General features: G+C 39.2%; 1 protein-coding gene and 1 non-coding gene across 2 annotated transcripts in view; one reads left to right on the forward strand and one right to left on the reverse strand.

The window, feature by feature from the left end:
• GIPC2 (GIPC PDZ domain containing family member 2) overlaps positions 1 to 18,740 on the forward strand; it is a 69,897-nt gene that overhangs the window by 26,079 nt on the left and 25,078 nt on the right. Inside the window, exons 2-3 of the mRNA XM_021678136.1 lie at positions 1,291 to 1,476; positions 12,020 to 12,200. Of these exons, the coding sequence (XP_021533811.1) occupies positions 1,291 to 1,476; positions 12,020 to 12,200 (367 nt within the window). The remainder of the gene's footprint in view (positions 1 to 1,290; positions 1,477 to 12,019; positions 12,201 to 18,740) is intronic.
• Positions 4,368 to 4,474, reverse strand: LOC123324711. The gene has a single exon (XR_006539982.1). It is a non-coding gene; the product is annotated as a U6 spliceosomal RNA (small nuclear RNA).

Raw genomic sequence — 18,740 nt, forward strand, 5'->3', positions numbered from 1 at the left:
GGAATCAGGAATGGTGTGAAACCCAGGGATATAGGGAGAGGGTTGAAAGGGAGGATTGAAGCAAGGGCTGACAACATCTGTGGCAAAATTACTTGACAATAAAAGAGTAAAAAAATTTTTTTCATTTAGCCATTTTGGTATAAGACAGCCATATTAAAATGTTTTTCTTTGGGGGTGCTTGGGTGGCTCAGTCGTTAAGCATCTGCCTTCAGCTCAGGGTCATGGTCCCAGGGTCCTGGGATCGAGCCCCACATCAGGCTCCCTCCTCGGGGGAAGCCTGCTTCTCCCTCTCCCACTCCCCCTGCTTGTGTTCCTGCTCTCGCTCTTTCTTTCTCTGTCAAAATAAATAAATCTTTAAAAAAAATTTTCTTTGGGACATACGTACTCAAGAAATGTTTGTTGAACTTAATTTTTGAACCAATGATGTGTTTTCAACACTTTCTCCTCCTGTTCTGTAATTTTGTATTTGGGCCCCAGAAATTACCCAAATCATGGTGAACAAACTTAAGAGCTGGCCTGCAGATTTTAGTAAAATGAATCCTATTTTTGAAGGAAAATGAGGTTCAATAAAGACATGAACATGAGTCTCTTTAAAATCTCTCTACAACTTTTTACTATTGCAGTTTTTCCTGCTGTTTCTACCTTCATGTGAATTTGACCAAATTGCGTTCATCTCTCCACACCTCAGTTCCTTTATTTTGAAAATTAAGGAATTGGATTAGTGGTCTTTTAAGGTCTGTTTTAGACCGCTTCATTTTGGTACCTCATTCATTAATCACTTTTCTCAAGCACTATAATGCAAGATAAATAATTTTCCTCATTTAAAAAAAATCAGTTCTCAAAAATAGTCTTGCCTATGATTTCATTGTGGTAAACATGTCATGGCCTTGCCTTTGGGAACAGAACTTTTGGTTTTAGCATTGTAAATGGCAGGTAATGTAAGTGTTTAAATCACTTCAAAGTTGGTATGATCTGAACTCAGAATCTTGCTCTTGACAAATATAGGCTTTGTGACCTCAGGCAAATTATTTTCTTAGCCTCAAATTCCTCATCTATAATTTGGAGGTGATAATGTATTTATAAAGTCCTTCTGAGGATTAAATGAGATCATGGCTGTAAATTGTTTAGAACACAGCCTTGCCTATAGGAAGTACTCCGTATATATTACCTGAGGTTAATGATGTAACTTCTTAAATCATAAATTGAGGACTATTTCACTCAAATATTAAACTAATGACCAGAATGTTTCCTGATGGAAACTGGGCTAACCTATTTCTTTCTTTCTTACAGATATTATATTGTACTTTAAACACACCTAAAGTTGATATGGAAAGAGTCTTAGGATCACATGTAGGTCTTGAAGATTTCATATTTGCCCATGTGAAAGGGATCCAAAAAGAAGTGAATGTATATAAATCTGAGGATTCACTTGGTCTCACCATCACAGATAATGGTACTGGCTATGCTTTTATAAAGGTAAGTCTTAAAAAAATAACTATGTGACCTAACTGAGGGTAATAGTTAGGAAAATCTACCAGGTCAAAGAAATCTTCAGAGTGAAAGTTGGCTTAGCAGGGATGGTTTGATAAGGTTTCATTTAAAAAATGTTTCAAAGACCTCATTTTTTGTTTACCCTTTCCTTGAATTTCTTTCCTTCAGTTTAAACTTCCTCTAGAATTTAGAATTTACTGAAAAGAAAAGCCTGGTCCTGGTGCCCACTCATCCATATGAGCTCTTGTAGGTCTGTAGCTCATTAATATCTGATGACTTCCATGTTGATTTCCATTGATTTTCTAGGGTTATTTCCAAGTAAGAGTGTGTGTGTGTAATATATATATATGTATTATAAATATAATTTTTAAAGTAATCTCTATGCCCAGTGTGGGGCTCAAACAACTCTGAGATCAAGAGTTGCATGCCCCACCAACTGAGCCAGCCAGGTACCCCAAGTGTACACATTTTTGACAACTTCTTAAATGTTTAACGTTTTCTAAACTATGTAATTCCTTTATTTAGATATAAGAACAATATAGAGCTGCAAAGATGGGAGGAGGAGGTTTGAAATAGTATGAAAAACTAAGAACTGAGGAGTGGTAAAAAGGAAATTAGATTCATCTCTTTTTGCTTTGTTTTTTAGATTTTATTTTTGAGAGAAAACAAGCAGGGGGAGGGGCAGAGAAGCAGGCTCCCCTCATCTCTTAAATATCTACTAAGCAGGGGTGCCTGGGTGGCTCAGTCGTTAAGTGTCTGCCTTCGGCTCAGGTCATGTTCCCAGGACCGAGCCCTGCATCAGGCTCCCTGCTTGCTGGGAAGCCTGCTTCTCCCTTTCCCACTCCCCCTGCTTGTGTTCCTGCTCTTGCTCTCTCTTTGTCAAATAAATAAAATCTTTAAAAAAAAAAAAAATCAAAAATCTATTAAGCAATTGTATAACAGCTGACTTCTATTGAATGATTATGTACTAGGCACTTTACATACTGTTTCTCAGTCCTCACAATTCAGTTTGATACTATGTTTTTTCTTGTTGATGTATAACAAATTTTTAATGTATGACTTACTGTACTCATACCTTTGTAACCACCACCAGGCTCAAGGGAGACTTCATTTCTACCACCCAGAATTCTCTTGGAACTCTTCTCAGTCACTCTACTTCCCCCACAAAGGTAGCCACTGTTCTGACCTCTATCACCATAGTTTTGCTTCTTCTTGAACTTCATTAAGTAGAATCATGTACTCTATTGTTTCTGGCTTCTTTTGTTCAATATGTCTAGGAGATTCACCTGTGGCAGTATTTTTAACCTCTTTTAAAGATGTAGAAACAGGATCAGGGAGGTTAAGTAGCTTGCTGCAAAGTTATGTAGCTAAAAAATTCAGGATTTGAATTCAAGAGATCTGGCTCCAGAGCTGACATTCCTATCCACTTCACTAAGAATTAGTTATAAATTTCATAAACAGAACATGTTTCATGTTTTTATTTTGTCTAAATCTTTGCTGATGCATTGTCATCATTAAAGTCTTAGGGAAGCTATCTTCTTAACTGTAAATAGTACTTTATTTAACTTCCCATTTGATAGAATGGCTGTTTTTAGCTCTGCAAAAGATATGACTGTGCTGAAGGTCGAGTGGGTGATCGAATGGAAAATCGTGAGTTGGGAAAGTCATGTGGGATTATCTGGGGGAAGCTCAGGACATGAGGCACATGCAGCAATGCCTTTCTAATGTCAGCAGGGAAGGGCTTAGAAGTTTTGCAAGCACGTGTGGATTTTTTAGATCTTAACCTCTGATGTTCAGAGCTTGTATTCTTTATTTTTTTAATGCCTCCTTGAACATGTGCCTGCCTCCATACTCATTACTAGTCCTGTGGAGACAACATGATGGCAAAGAGAAAGTGGAGCATAAGCCAATTGCTGACGTATAATTCAACTTAGAGAAATGAATAGCCTGTGTACATGGTTAATATGACTTTTTAAAAATTGAGGGGGGTAATTTAAAATTTATTGAAAGATTGTAATAATACAGAGGACTTCCATAATACCCTTTATCTATTTCTCCAATTTTATCATTTGCCACATTTGCTGTTTTGTTTGCTCTCATACACGTGTATATGTGTATATATACACACATAAATACAAATACATACAATTTTTCTGAACTATTTGAAAAAGTGGGTTGTATGTATTATGCCCATTTAGCCCTTACTATTTCAGAATGGAGTTACTAAGCACAGGGTTTTTCTCTATATAACTATAGTACAATTGTGAAATTCAGAAAATCTAGTATTGATAAAACTGCAGTGTGGGGCGCCTGGGTGGCTCAGTCATTAAGCGTCTGTCTTCGGCTCAGGTCATGATCTCCAGAGTCCTGGGATCGAGCCCCACATCGGGCTCCCTGCTCGGCGGGAAGCCTGCTTCTCCCTCTCCCACTCTCTGCTTGTGTTCCCTCTCTCGCTGTCTCTCTGTCAAGTAAATCTTTAAACAAACACAAAAACAACCTGCAGGATGGACATTAGTTTAAAATTATTTTATCAGTTGCCAAATATCCTCTTTAAATGTACATATATAAACAAAGTATTCTATTCAGAGGTTACTTGGAATAGGTTCTTTCCTGCCGCTTTCCCCATTATGTGATTATTATTTATTTGAAATACTGTTGAATTTATTTGCTTCTCTTTGAATTGAGTTTCCCCCTCATCCTTGTTTTCATTTTTTCTGAATACATAAAATACTAACATGATTTGAAAGTTAAAAAACTGTATTAAAAGACCTTCAGAGATCTGTCACTCTTTCCCCTAGCCCTCTAACCCATTACTCATTTCTCCCACTCCTTATAAGTAATCATTTTCATTAATTTTTGGCTCACCATAGGCAGAAAAAAAAAAGAAACATTCCAAGAGCTTGTATGTCATTCTTGTTCAGGGACTGTGTTAATGTTTTTTGTATGGTTCCAATTTTAGTGTATGTGCTGCTGCAGTGAGTACTTGATATCCTTTCAGTAGTGGTTAGAAGTCAGTATATTAGAGTAGGACAGTGTGGTATAGATTCAGACAAAGGTAAAGAGAAAGGATTCCATATTAGGGAGGTGGTGCAGGGTGATGCATGGGAGCATGGGCTTTAGAAGTACAGAGGCCTGGGGCACCTGGGTGGCTCAGTCAGTTGGGCATCTGATTCTTGATTTTTGACTCACGTTGTGATCTCAGGGTCCTGAGATTGAGCCCTGTGTTGGGCTCCATGCTTTTTTTTTTTTTAAATTCATTTGGGGTAAAAAAGTATGAGCAAGCAAGAGCACAAGCAGGGGGGAGGGGCAGAGGGAGAGGGAGAAGCGGACTCCCTGCTGAGCAGGGATCCTGATGCAGGGCTTGATCCCAGGACCCCAGGATCATGACCTGAGCTGAAGGCAGATGCTTAACCCACTGAGCCACCCAGGTGTCCCAGGTTCCATGATTTTGTGTGTGTGTGTGTGTGTGTGTGTGTCTGTGTCTGTGTCTGTCTTTTTTTTTTTTAAGGAGGCTCCATGAACAGCTTGGAGCCCAACCCAGGGCTTGAGCTCATGACCCTGAGATCAGGCTTTTGTCAGAATCAAGAGTCCAATGCTCAACTAACTGAGCCACCCAGGTGCCCCCAAAAAGCAGTTTTAATAGGTATTTATCTCTATGAACTTCCCTACCTCAAGAAACAAATCTCAACCTAACTTTATACCTCAAGGAGCTAGAAAAAGAACAAATGAAGCCCAAAGTTAGTAGAAGGAAGTAAAGAACAAAGATTAGAGCAAAAATAAAACTAGGAATATCCGGGGCACCTGGGTGGCTCAGTCGGTTAAGCATCTGACTCTTGATGTTGGTTTAGGTTGTGATCACAGGGTTGTGAGATCGAACCCCATGTGAGGGGGTTGCTGCTTGGGATTCTCTCTCTCCCTCTCCACCCCCACCCCACTCTAAAAGAAAGAGACTAAAAAGACAATAGAGAAGATCAATGAAACTAAGAGTTGGTTCTTTGAAAAATAATTGACCTTTAGCTAGATTCACCAAAAAGGACTCCAATAAAACCAGAAGTGAAAGATGTTACACTGGATATCACAGAAATGCAGAGGATCATAGGTATAACTGTTCACAGTAGTTTTCTAACATCTTGGATGACCTATAAGAAATGGGTAAATTCCTAGAAACCTACAACCCACCAAGACTGATGATGAAATAAAAAAATTTGAGCTGATGGATTTAATCTCCTTGATAGTAATGAAAAACTTCCCAACAACAAAAGTTTAGGACCCGATGGCTTCACTGGCAAATTCTAGCAAACATTCACAGAGAAGAATTAATACCAGTCCTTCTCAAATTCTTTCAAAAATTGGAAGTGAACTCTTCCAAACTCATTTTATGAAGTCAACATTACCCTGATACCAAAACCAGACAAGAATGCCATGAGAAGAGCCGGTATTCATAATAACATAAATGCAAAAGTCCTCAACAAAACATCAGCAGTCATATTCAGCAATACATTAAAGGATCATACCTCATGACCAAATGGGGTTTATTCCAAGGATGGTTCAACATCCACAAATCAATGTGATAAACCACGTTAACAAAATGAAGGATAAAAATTATGATTATCTCCGTAGATGCAGAAAAAGCATTTAGTAGAATTCAACATCTGTTTATGGTAAAAACTCTCAACAAAGTGGGTATAGAGGGAACATACTTCAATGTAATAAGGGTCCTATAGGACAAGCCCACAGCTAACATACTTAGAGGGAAAGCTTTCAGCTTTTCACCACTAAGATCAGGAACAAGGCAAGGATGACCATTCTTGCCACTTCTATTTAACACAGTATTGGAAGTTCTAGCCAGAACAATTAGGCAAGAAAAAGAAATAAAGGGTATCCAAGTTGGAGAGGAAGAAGTAAAATGGTCACTGTTTGAAGAGGATATATACAAAAAACTCAAGACTTTATCCAGAAAACTGTTAGAACTAATAAATTCAGTAAAGTTGCAGGATATAAAATTGACATGCTAAAATCTTATTTCTATATGCTAATAATGAACTATCAAAAATTGAGAAAACAGTTCCATTTACAGTTGCATCAAAAAGAATAAAGTACCGAGGAATAAATTTAACCAAGGAGAATAGCCTATTCAAAACTACAAGATGTAATTGTAAGAAATTGAAGACAAATGAAAAGCTATTCCATGCTCATGGATCAGAAGAATTAATACTGTTAAAATGTCCATACTACCCAAAGTAATATTACAGTCAGTGCAATCCCTATCAAAATTCCAATGACACTTTTCATACAAATAGAACAAATAGTCCTAAAGTTTATGTGGAACCAACCATAGAAGACCGTGAACAGCCAAGCAAGGTTGAGAAAGAAGAACAAAGCTGGAGGCAGCATACTCCCTGATTTCAAAGTATATTACAAAACTATGGTAATTGAAACTGTGGTATTGGCATAAAAACAAACCTTGATCAATGGGGCAGAATAGAGAGCCCAGAAATAAACTCCTGCATATATGGCCAAGTTATAACAAAGGAGCCAAGAATATACAATGGAGGAGGGGACACTATTTTTTATGTTTATTTAGTTTGAGCTTTCTGTTTAATGGTATGGGAAATATGGGATAGCCAGTAATGGGAAAATTGGATAGTCACATACAAAAGAGTGAAACTGGATTATTATCTCACACCATACACAAAAATTAACCCAGAATGGATTAAAGACTTGAATTAAAACCTGAAACCACAAAACTAGAAGAAAAACTAGGCAGTAAGCTCTTAGACATAGGTTTTGGTGATTTTTGAACCTGAAAACAAGCAACAGAAGGAAAAATAAAAAGTGGGCTATTTAACTAAAATAGATTAAAAAAAAAAAAGGTGGGCGGAAGATCTGAATAGACATTTCTCCAAAGAAGACCTACAGATGGCTAACAGCTACATGAAAAGATGCTTTATGTCATTAATCATCAGGGAAATGCAAATCAGAACCACAGTGAGATACCACCTTGCACCTCTTAGAATGGCTATTCTCAAAAGGACTAGAAGTAGCAAATGTTGGTGAGGATGTGGAGAAAAGGGAACGCTCGTGCACTGTTGGTAGGAATGTAAATTGGTGCAACCACTATGGAAAACAATATGGCGTTTCCTCAAAAAATTAAAAGAGCTACCATACAATTCAGCAGTTCCACTTCGGGGTATTTATATGAGGAAAATGAAAATGCTAATTCAGAAAGATAAATGAACCAGGGATGCCTGGGTGGCTCAATCGGTTAAGTGTCCAGCTCAGGTCATGATCTTGGGGGTGGGACAGAGCCCCACATCTGTCTCTGTGCTTCGTGCAGAGTCTGCTTGTCCCTCCCCCTCTGCTCCTCCCTCTGTGCACGCTCTCTCTAAAATCATAAAGACAAATGCACCATGCATTTGTGTATGGTGTTCATTGCAGCATTATTTACAACGGTCAAGATGTGGAAGCAACCTAGGTGCCTGTCCACTGATGCATGGATAAAGGCGTGTACACACACACACACACACAGGAATATTAGCTGTATAACAGAATGAAATCTTCCCATTTGTGGCAATATGGATGGACCTCAAGGGTATTATGCTAAGTGAAATGTCAGAGAAATACCTCTACTATATAATCTATTTTCTATGTAGAATCTATATATGTGATTAAAAAAAATTGAATTAAAAGACAGTACTGCATGGTTCTTACAGATAAAACTTTTCAGGTGAAAAGACAACAGACTAAAACATTTGTGATTTTAGATTTTACAAGTCTCAATTTCCCAGAACCAGAGTATATAAATAACCTAATCAGAAAATTCAGAGTGTATACTTTTAACAAAACTGGAAATTCCTAGAGTGTTTCAAGATGAGTTGTCAAACATTTACATAAAGGGACAGATGGTAAATATTTTAGGCCTTGTAATTCAGAGTCATGTAGTCTCTTGGACCACCTCTGTTTGAATCCCCATTCTGTTGTTGTGTTCTTTTGATCAAGCCATGTAATCACTGTACCTTGATATTCTCCTCTGTTAATGGAATGAGGCTTGCTTTGAAGGCTAAGTGAATTAACTATTTACAGTTGTTAATGAATGTTACTTTATTATGAATGAGTTTTGAGGACAGTGTTGGGAGGATCAGCACAGATCTCAGAGTTGCTGACCATGGCAGTAGGGCACGCAGCTCAAACAACCTTGAATCTGATGCCTAAGCTGTGAGGAGGGTGCAATGCTGCCCTCGAGTTCTGCTGATATCTGTGATGAGCAGAGTTCTGTAAGTATATGCAGTGAAATAATGGAAAATACTATAATGTCTGAAATGATTGGGAACCTCTGAGTTTAATAATGTGAATCCCATCTTTTAAAAAATATTTGTCTTCTCTGCATTTTGCAGTATCAAGCTCTAAAGCCAGATGAAACAAAGTTCTAAGTGTCACAGAGAATGATACTGACTCAGTAAATATAAGCATAGAACTAATACTTTATTTTCCAGTTCCTTGTGTTTGAATAGCACTTTTAGCAATATTATTAATCTCTATCATGTTATGATTATCAAAGAATAGATTCCAGAAACTTGTCTCAATTGCTACCTCATTTTTTATGACTTAAGAGGCTACAGCTTATGTAATCCATAACATATATAATCAGTGTCTTCTATTTTGCTTCTATATCTTTTTTTTTTTTTTTTTAAGTTTTTACTTTTTTATTTAAGAGAAACTGCATGCGTGGGAGAGAGAGGGGGAGAGAATCTGAGGCAGACTCTGCTCTGAGCGCAGAGCCCAGTGTGTGGGGCTCGATCCCACAACCCTGAGATCATGACCTGAGCCAAAACCAAGAGTCAGACATTTAACCAACTGAGCCACCCAGGCATGCCCTTGGCTTCTGAATTTGATTCCCCTTATGGTGTTCTTCAGGTTTCTTACACTGATTTTCCCATCTCTTCATCCCAGATCCTTATCTGCTAACTCTGATGATTACCCATGCTTTGACTTTTTTCTTGCCCACCTGGATTCTTGCCTTGCTACGTGCTCTGACTTCTGGTAACTGCCTTTCTTCCTTCGGTCTGGACACTCTTCTAGTGATGTCTGTGGCTACTCACAGGTCCAGGACAACCTAGATTTTTGTTACTCTGGCCTTTAATTTACTGGTAAGATTTATATGTGTCTGTAAAGTTTTCCATTTTTCAGAAAAGTTTTATTTATTTAATCTCTACACTCCACATAGGAGCTCAAACTCATGACTCTGAGATCAAGAGTTGCATACTCTTCTGACTGAGCCACCCATGTGCCCTGTAAATTTTCATTTGATTAATTTTATATACTGCTTATTTTTAATCAATTGTGACAAGTCTTAAAAATATGTGGTGGAACACTGAAATTTATATGGTGTCATTGATCAAAGGAAAAAATAGGTTCAGAAGGTATTAAGAGATAAATTAGAATAAAAAGGAAGTGAAAGTTACATAGATTTTCACATTCTCGAATGGCTTAAGAATGGGTAGATGACAGGATATTTAATAGTTTTTTTTCTTTATACTCTAGTTTTCTTTTTATTTTTTTTTAAAGATTTTATTTATTTGATAGCACAAACGGGGGGAGAGGGGCAGAGCAAGCAGGCTCCCCGATGAGCAGGGAGCTCGACATGGGGCTCGATCCTGAGCCGAAGGCAGACACTTAACTGACTGAGCCACTCAGGCGCCCCTCTAGTTTTCTTTTAAATCTTATTTTTCTGTGACCCTTTAGAAACTCCAGTTGCACTTAGTGGTGTGTTGTAGTAACTCTTAATTCTGTTAACTTATAATGCTAATACTGACTCCTAATAATAAAACAATACCAGTCGGATGATGAAATTTCTCATTTTTTTAATATTTCACTTTTTGTAATGATAGTGAGCTCTGAATTGGCATTATTTCTCTTGCATGAAGCATATTAATAGTTACTATTATAATGAAAATAGGAATGTTCTTAAAAGTGGGTAAAAAAGAAACCTGTTGTGAGTTTTGGTATATAGTAATAAAACTTAAAACTTAAAAAAGTCCAACCTTCCCAGAACAGTCTTGTACGATTCTCTTTTTTCTGTTGATATTATGGAGATGCTGGGGTACATGAGATCAGTTTTCCTCTTAACTCTTAGACGAAGTGGTTACCCTGCTGATTCAGAAGGTGTTATTTTTCCACCTGGTAAGAGTGGGGAATGCACATTTTTTTTTTTTTTTAAGATTTTATTTATTTGACAGAGACACAGTGAGAGAAGGAACACAAGCAGGGCGAGTGGGAGAGGGAGAAGGAGGTTTCCCGCGGAGCAGGGAGCCTGATGTGGGGCTGGATCCCAGGACCCCGGGATCATGACCTGAGCCGATCCCAGCACCCCGGGATCATGACCTGAGCCGAAGGCAGACGCTTAACGACTGAGCCACCCAGGCACCCCCACATGCTTTTATTATATATCTAGTAGCCTCTAATATTTCTATCCTACCCACCCCCATGAAGGATGTGTGACTCCTGAGGCAGACTGTGGATTTTCTTTTGCCCTGTTCCTCACTACTGTGGAAGAATTAACTTTGCAGGGCTGTTACCTGTGCAGTTTTTTTCTGGGCCTCTGATCCCTAAAATCCTTCCCTAAAATCTTTGTACTATCTTAGGGAGTCTTAGGTCTCCTTTTGAGACTCTGCACTATAGATTTATTGTATAGAAGTAAAATAGATTTAAGAAAGACCAATTTGAAGTTTTCCTGAGTCCTAAGTTCTCCTGACCTAAAAGGTGTAAGTGAAAAATGATAGTATAGTATCACTCCTACTGGCTACCTAAATGGTAACCACACCTGTGTGTTATTAGTTAATCAATGTTCTTAGCTGAGGTTGTATTCTTGAATCATTACATTTGTAACTAAGGTTTAAAAAAATGTAGCCAGTAAAAAAAAACAACAAAAAACTTAAGCTCTATTCTCATGTAATGGGTTTCATTTTGAAATGATTCAACAACCATTTTCGGAGGACTTTGACTGTGCTAGACACAGAGCATGTAGTGGTGAATAACACCATCTCTGTCTCCAAGGATATTACGGTTCAATAATGGAAATTGAGAAGTAAATGAACAATTGCTCGATAGTATGCTGAACTGGCGAATTACTAGATTTTCCCAAGCTTCAGTTTTTCTCATCTATGACGTGAGACTCTCATAAAGGTTGTTAAAATTAAATGAGATGGCAAATGTAAAGTGCTCAGCTTAGAGCTCAGAATATGTAGCAAAACCTACTAGAGAAGCATGAGAGTGACACCCTGACCATTCTTGGGGGAGTACCCCAGGGAATGTCAGAAGTTTCTCAGAGAAGGTGTGATGATTGATGGAGCATAATTCTAAATGAGGTAAGATGGTTGTCCTTTGTTGCTTGGTCTTTCATCTTTAACTGAGCCTTAAGTTGCATTGTTAGTATGTCAATGTATTATATATAATGTCCCAGGAGCATGAAAAGTAATGTTATGCAGTTCCATTTTGTATTATGTGTTATCCTTAATTTTCTTTCTTTCAGAGAATTAAAGATGGTAGCCTAATTGACTCAGTTAAAACCATCTGTGTGGGGGATCATATTGAATCTGTAAATGGAGAAAATATCATTGGGTGGCGTCACTATGATGTTGCAAAAAAATTAAAGGAATTAAAAAAAGATGAATCCTTTACCTTGAAGTTAATAGAACCTAAGAAGGCATTTGGTAAGTTGGGTGTGGGTGTGTATGTGTATGAAGTGTTCCCTTCCCTGGCTTGTCTTTATAAGGATAGTGCATACTGAGCTGTGATGCCATGTGATACAATATATCTATTAAGACTATAGAGAATGACAGCACTGACAAGGGAAAACAACTATTCGAGGAGAAAAAAGTTGTTTAAAAGGACAATTTCTGAAAGACCTTTGGAGTCACAAAGTCTAATGTCCAGTGACTTTGTGGCAGTTCCAAACTCCAAGGAGAGCACATTGTATTACATTTATCTTGCTCAGCAATAAAATTCTTGATTGAGCTCTCTAAGCCATAATAACTGTTGTTCATGGACCTCAACAGCAAAAACTTCAGTTACACACAGAATTGGTATTTAAAATAGTTATCTAGTCTATTTTAAAGACTTCAATACTTTTCCTCCATTGGCATTTTGAATTTGGCTGCATGGTATGGTATGAAATTACTTCTACTTTGGTGTGACATCTGTACTTGCTTGGTTTTAGCCATGGCAGCTGTGTCCCAACTGTTCAAACCCCCAGGGCCATCTCCTCTACAGGAAAATGTGCCAGCTTCTCTCTACCCAGCACTATTTTAATAAGCCAAATGACCGCCTAGTGTTCATCAGTGTTGAAATATCTTCAGCAGAATCATTCTAGACTGCCCTTACTCATCCATGACCCCACCCAAATTATGTTCGTTCTTTTGCTCACAGTGCATAAATATTCCTTATAGTTTGTCTTTAAATGGGTGTTTTCTCAGGGCAGTTAATAAAAATGTTGGGAGAATGCAATGGATCTTGGGAACTATATTTTCCCTCCCTTAGCAAGTAAGTGACAGGTACTAGCCATATGGAAATGGAAATTCTTCTCTACTTCCAAGTGATTCTGTGCCATTTAATAGAAATACAGTGTAGATTATATGACTTGGGGGAGAAAGAGTTCCATAGAAGGTTTAAGAAAAGAATGCCTTGCACTGAGCTATGTATAAAAATGTTGAATCACTATATTGCACACCTGAAGCTAATGTGACACTGTATGTTGACTCTACTGGAATTAAAATAAAAAACCCCGGGGTGCCTGGGTGGCTCAGTCATTAAGCGTCTGCCTTTGGCTCAGGTCATGATCCCAGGGTATTGGGATCGAGCCCCACATTGGGTTCCCTGTTCAGCAGGAAGCATGCTTCTCCCTCTCCTACTCCCCCTGCTTGTGTTCCCTCTCTCGCTGTGTATCTCTCTGTCAAATAAATCTTAAAAAAAACAAAAAACAAAAAAACAAAAAAACAAAAGAAAACACTGGGTGGCAGGGGGAGGGGTGAGGAAGAATGCCTTATGCCAGTGCTGCTTCTGGAGGGACCATTCATTCTAGGAAACAATACTGTAGATACTGTGATTCTGCATGGAGTACAACCCAGCTTCTGAGCTTGCTTGTCACAGAAGAAGGTGGGCAGCACTCAGGTTTCTCTCTAGCGCTCGTTTTGAAGTGGCTTTGTTTGCTGACCAACTCCTTGGGTGTTATAACATATAAACCGATAGGATATAAACAGTTTGAGATATTCTTATTTGACTTAGACTCTTTATAAATCAGTCATTCTCTTGGTACAACTCAAGGAGTATAAATTTTTTTCACCTTTATTTCTACCATGTAGTTTATTTTTCAGAGTTAATCTTTTTCTATTTTTACCTACTGTCTGCATCTAAATCTTGTGGTCCCTGTATTTTTATAGAAAGTTACTGATACGCTTTAACTTGGATGCTAGGTTGGTGTTAGTTTTGGATGTTGCAGAGATCATTGTATGTAGCTATTGTTGCTCCATGATTAGGTTTTCTCCTTCAGTGCCTGAGACACACGTGTAGATGGTTGGTGTGCTGCACTGCCTTATGTGCCTGGCTACTATTTTTTTAATTTTAATTTTTTTATTAACATATAATGTATTATTTGTTTCAGGGGTACAGGTCTGTGATTCATCAGTCTTATACAATTCACAGTGCTCACCATAGTACATACCCTCCCCAGTGTACATCACCCCCCCGGCTCCTATTGAACCTGCTCTCTGTTGCCTCATAGGAATTCCATGTACACATTTGAGAGGGACAGTGGGTAGGATTTTCCTAGTGGGGGTGTATTGCATCCCAGATTCTGGTGGTGCTGTGGGTTAGGATATGTGGAAATCGATTTTGGAGCAATGATAGGTTTTTATCTTCCAAAATTCCTATGACAGCTTAACTCAGCCCCACTTAAATCTGCTGGACTATGTGCGTTTTCCACTCCGGGTTGGTACTTGACTTTGGGCCATGGCTTGGAGATTCTCTCTTAGAAGTAGGCCTTGCTGCTCTCTGCCCATCCTTCAGCCCTCAATTTTGCTGCTTTTTGCCTTGAGATAAAGGCAATGCTAGTTTGTTTCCCATCCTTTGACTTCATCCCAGTGCTTGGCGCTTTTCTTGGAAGGGGAGTATCCGTTAGGAGGTACTTGAGGAATCTAACTTCCCTCAGTTCTCTTGGTTCTAATCTTATTTTTTTTCTGCTTCCTTCCTTCCTGTGTCTTCTAGCATTATCGTTAATGAATTGATTCAAATTCCTAGTCCTTCATGATTATCTGACTCTGTTGTGTTGGATTCCTACAGGAGGAAAGGGCCAATGTAGGTGAGGCAGAATGTTCTGGTCTCTGCGATCAGCTAGGCCACCTAGGCTGAAGTGAAGTCATTTCTAGGATTTTTACCAAAAGCTGTTGAAATAGCCATACACTCTAGTATTTTGACATTTCCTTACCAACTTCCCTAAAGATTTAGCCTGGGGAGTTATGTGGACTGTGTCCTAAAATGCACGAAGGAGTGTAGTTGGTTGCTTTGCAGTGATATAACAGGGATGATGAACACAACTCTCAGCCATGGATAGGGAATCATTTACAGCCTGCTCCTATTTTCATATTTTAGGTCCACCACCGTCACATCCCATTTCCAGGGGCCATTATATATGCCAAGATTCTTTTTCAGAGCTATAGAATAAATACTTTCTAGTTTAATGAAAAGGCATTTTTTGGTAGACTTATCAAGTAGGTCTCAGAAACAAAGACTGTCAGTGATGCCTTGGGAAGGTCAGGAACAAAGGCCATTTCAGGAATGTATGAACCAGGCACCTTTCCTGGCCCTGGTCTGATTAACTCCCTCCAGTTATTTCCTGTCTTCATGTTACTTCACTCAGGATTCAAATTCCTGGGAGAGCAGGGGAAACTGATAAGGTCATGTCCCATCTTGATAGTGGGGAGGCAGGCATGGTTAATAGGCTCACCAAAATCATGCAGAACAGTGAGGGAGAAATTTCCTTTTGGGTAGGAAAAAAGTAGCAGATGTCCATTTTGCCATTTCTCCTAAGCTTTTATGCCTTGTTTAGTGGAGTGTGTTGGTTTTCTCTTGACTTTGTTTTTTGTTTTTTTGTTAAAGATTTTATTTATTTATTTGACAGAGAGATACACAGCGAGAGAGGGAACACAAGCAGGGGGAGTGGGAGAGGGAGAAGCAGGCTTCCCACTGAACAGGGAGCCCGATGCGGGGCTCGATCCCAGGGCCCTGGGACCATGACCTAAGCCGAAGGCAGACGTTTAAACATCTGAGCCACCCAGGCGCCCCTGTTTTCTCTTGACTTTGAATCTGACTCTACCCATGCATGATACTGTCAGTCTGGGTGTATCAGAATGGATCTGGAGGGAGGCAGGGTATTGTCAGTTGGCTTTGGGTGTCTGGTCTTCCGGATTTTTTTTTTTTCTGTTTGGTGTTGGGTGCTATGTAAATGGCAGTTTGGCTATGGACTCTCTAGAGATCGTGATGGCATCAAGCTTTTTAAGACTTTAAGTAATTTCTACACCCAACATGGGACTTGAACTTACAACTCTGAGATCAAGAGTCACATGTTCTGCTGACTAAACCAGCCGGGCTGCATCAAGCTTTCTTTAAGGGAAAGAGTAAAAGCCACATTCTTCTTGGTGCTGGTCACCAGATTTGGAAAGGGCAATAATCCAGATTTGGACTATACTTCTGGGAAGGTCCTTCATTTCTGTCTGCCACAAATAATTTATTGAGAATTTTCTGTGTTCCAGGTACTCCATTAGGCACAGTGGATACTAAGAAAGACTAAGCCATAGCTCCTGCCTTTTGAAGAGCTCACAGTTTAGCAGAAGGCTGTTACTGATTGAATTGTGCCCCCCTAAAATTCTTGTGTTGAAGCCCTAATCTTCACCACCTCAGAATGTGACTGTATTTGGAGATAAGGTCTTTAAGGAGGCAATTAAGTTAAAATGAGATCATTAGGGTGGGCCCTGATCCAATGTGACTGATCTAAGAGGAGAAAATTTGGACACACACATAGCAGGAGAATGCCATGTGACCATGAAGACCTGTACAGACCAAGAAGAGAGGTCTTAGAAGAAAGCAACCCTGGGGGTGACTTGATATCCAACTTCTTGTGAACAGAGGAAATAGATTTCTTTTGTTTAAGCCAGGTGGTCTTTTGTGGCAGCCCTAGGAAACTAACACAGAGGCCAGTGGGCTTAAAGGAAAATTACAGTGCAAATTCTTTGACTGTGGCAGTATGAGCTCCCTAATAATCTAGAAGGTATAGGTGGAGTATCTTAGCTGTCCTTTGGCTTTGGGTAGATGGCAGGAACATACTGATGTTTTCATTGAATAGATATTTGAGCAGTTAGTATATGCTGGTATTAGAGTGTTAGTGGCTGGGATAATAATAGTTTCTTGAGCATCCACTGTATTCCATCACCATACTACTTGCCTGGTATATCACATGAATAAGATCTAGTTCTTGCCTTCAAGAAGCTCCTATCTAGTGGGAGGAAATGAATGTGAAAAGAAATTCAATAAAGAGAGTTAACAGTGCTAACATGTACTAGAGGCATAAAAGTGGGCGACATCAAGTCTACCTAAGGAGTTGAGGAAAAGCTTCCTGGAGAAAAGATTTGAGCTGAATCTTAAGAGGTGTGCTTAGTGAACAAATTAGGGAAGGTTGTCCCAGGGAGTAGGAATAGAATAAGCAAAGGTGTAGAGGTATACAGCAGTATCCTCTGTTTGGGAATATCATGTATGTCTGTATGATTGGAATAGAGGTTCTAGGTGGTTGTGTGGCAAGAGTTGAAGCTCAAGGGTTGGTAGAAACCAAATCAAGAGCCTTGTATGTGAAGATAAGAGAGTGGGCAAGGAAGGGGTTTAAGCAGGTGATGAGCCTTGGCTTTTAGAGAGTTTGGAGACTGTGTCAGATGGGTGGGGGTGGTTTATAAGCTCGTGTGGCCAAGGAAATCCATGAAGGTTCTGTTGTGTAGGTTGAGGAGAGAGAAGATGAAATCCTGAGTGAAGGCAGTAGCAGTAGGTATGGAGGTGAGAAATCGTTCTGAAGAATAGACTGGTGTGCTGGAGCCGTTGGTGCACATCTCTTCCAAACTCCATGTTCAGTGAGCTCACCTTGGTGGCTTGAAACTGGCTATGGTGTGGGGTATTTACATCACAGACTCAAAGTACTGCAAGTCTGGACTTGTTTTTGTTTTTTTGTTTTTTTTTTTAGCCTGGAGAGCTGATGGTTAAACACTTACCTGCATGCCACTGAATATTAAGAAGGTAGAGTTGGAAACTCATTGAATGTAGAGGTAAAAGAAAAGAGATTGCAAATGATAACCCACAGATTTGTGGCTTGGGTAAGGGGTGGAATGGAGTGCTTTTCTTTCAGATGAGGAAAACTAGAAGAGAAAGTGATTTGGGTGAGGACTTAGAGACGAGAGACTGTACTTACAATATAATTTTAGGCTTGATGAGTTTGAAACCTGTGGGAGAATTTAGTTGGAAATGTGTAAAAGGTAGACAAGTGTTGAGAACCGGAGCCTAGGGAATGGGATTTATGAGTAATTTGAAGCTGTGGAAATCTGATCATTCAGAGTAGTAAGAAAAAGACCAAACCTAGAGTTGTGGGGGAAGGCCAGCATTTAGGGAGTAGAAAGAGGAGGAGCCAGCACAGTGAGGAATGGCCAGACATGGAAGAGACAGCCTCTGGATGGCCTTTTCCCAAGCACTCAAGAACCCATTACTTGACCCAAGAGCAGGTGCTCCACTCAGCTTTTCTAAGTTGGTGGTGGGGCTCTGAGGGAGAAATAAAGGCTACTTTAAAACACACCCTCAGGTTCTCCTGTGTTGATCAGAGTTTAAATCACTGTTTTTCATCTAGTGGATTTCAATCACTGTGTTTAGAATAGGGAGTAGAATAGAATTGAAAACTTCATAGTTCTTTGTGCCTAGTAAGGGTAAGTTACATTGTACATGTCAGTTAATGTGTTTTTGTATATTTGTGTTTCAGATATAGATGTGTGTGCATCTGTATAATTGTGTTATGATATAATGTGTATATTTCTCACTGTGGGTCATAGCAAAAAATAAAATTTGGAAGCCACTGGTTTAAATGATTCCCTTGTTAAAAATTTGTAGTTTGAGGAATCTTTCCCATACCTAACACGGTTTCTCCTGGTCAGCTGCTTTCTGATCCAAATTCT

Source organism: Neomonachus schauinslandi, chromosome 4, assembly GCF_002201575.2.
Source record: "Neomonachus schauinslandi chromosome 4, ASM220157v2, whole genome shotgun sequence".
Taxonomy (NCBI): Eukaryota; Metazoa; Chordata; class Mammalia; order Carnivora; family Phocidae; genus Neomonachus; species Neomonachus schauinslandi.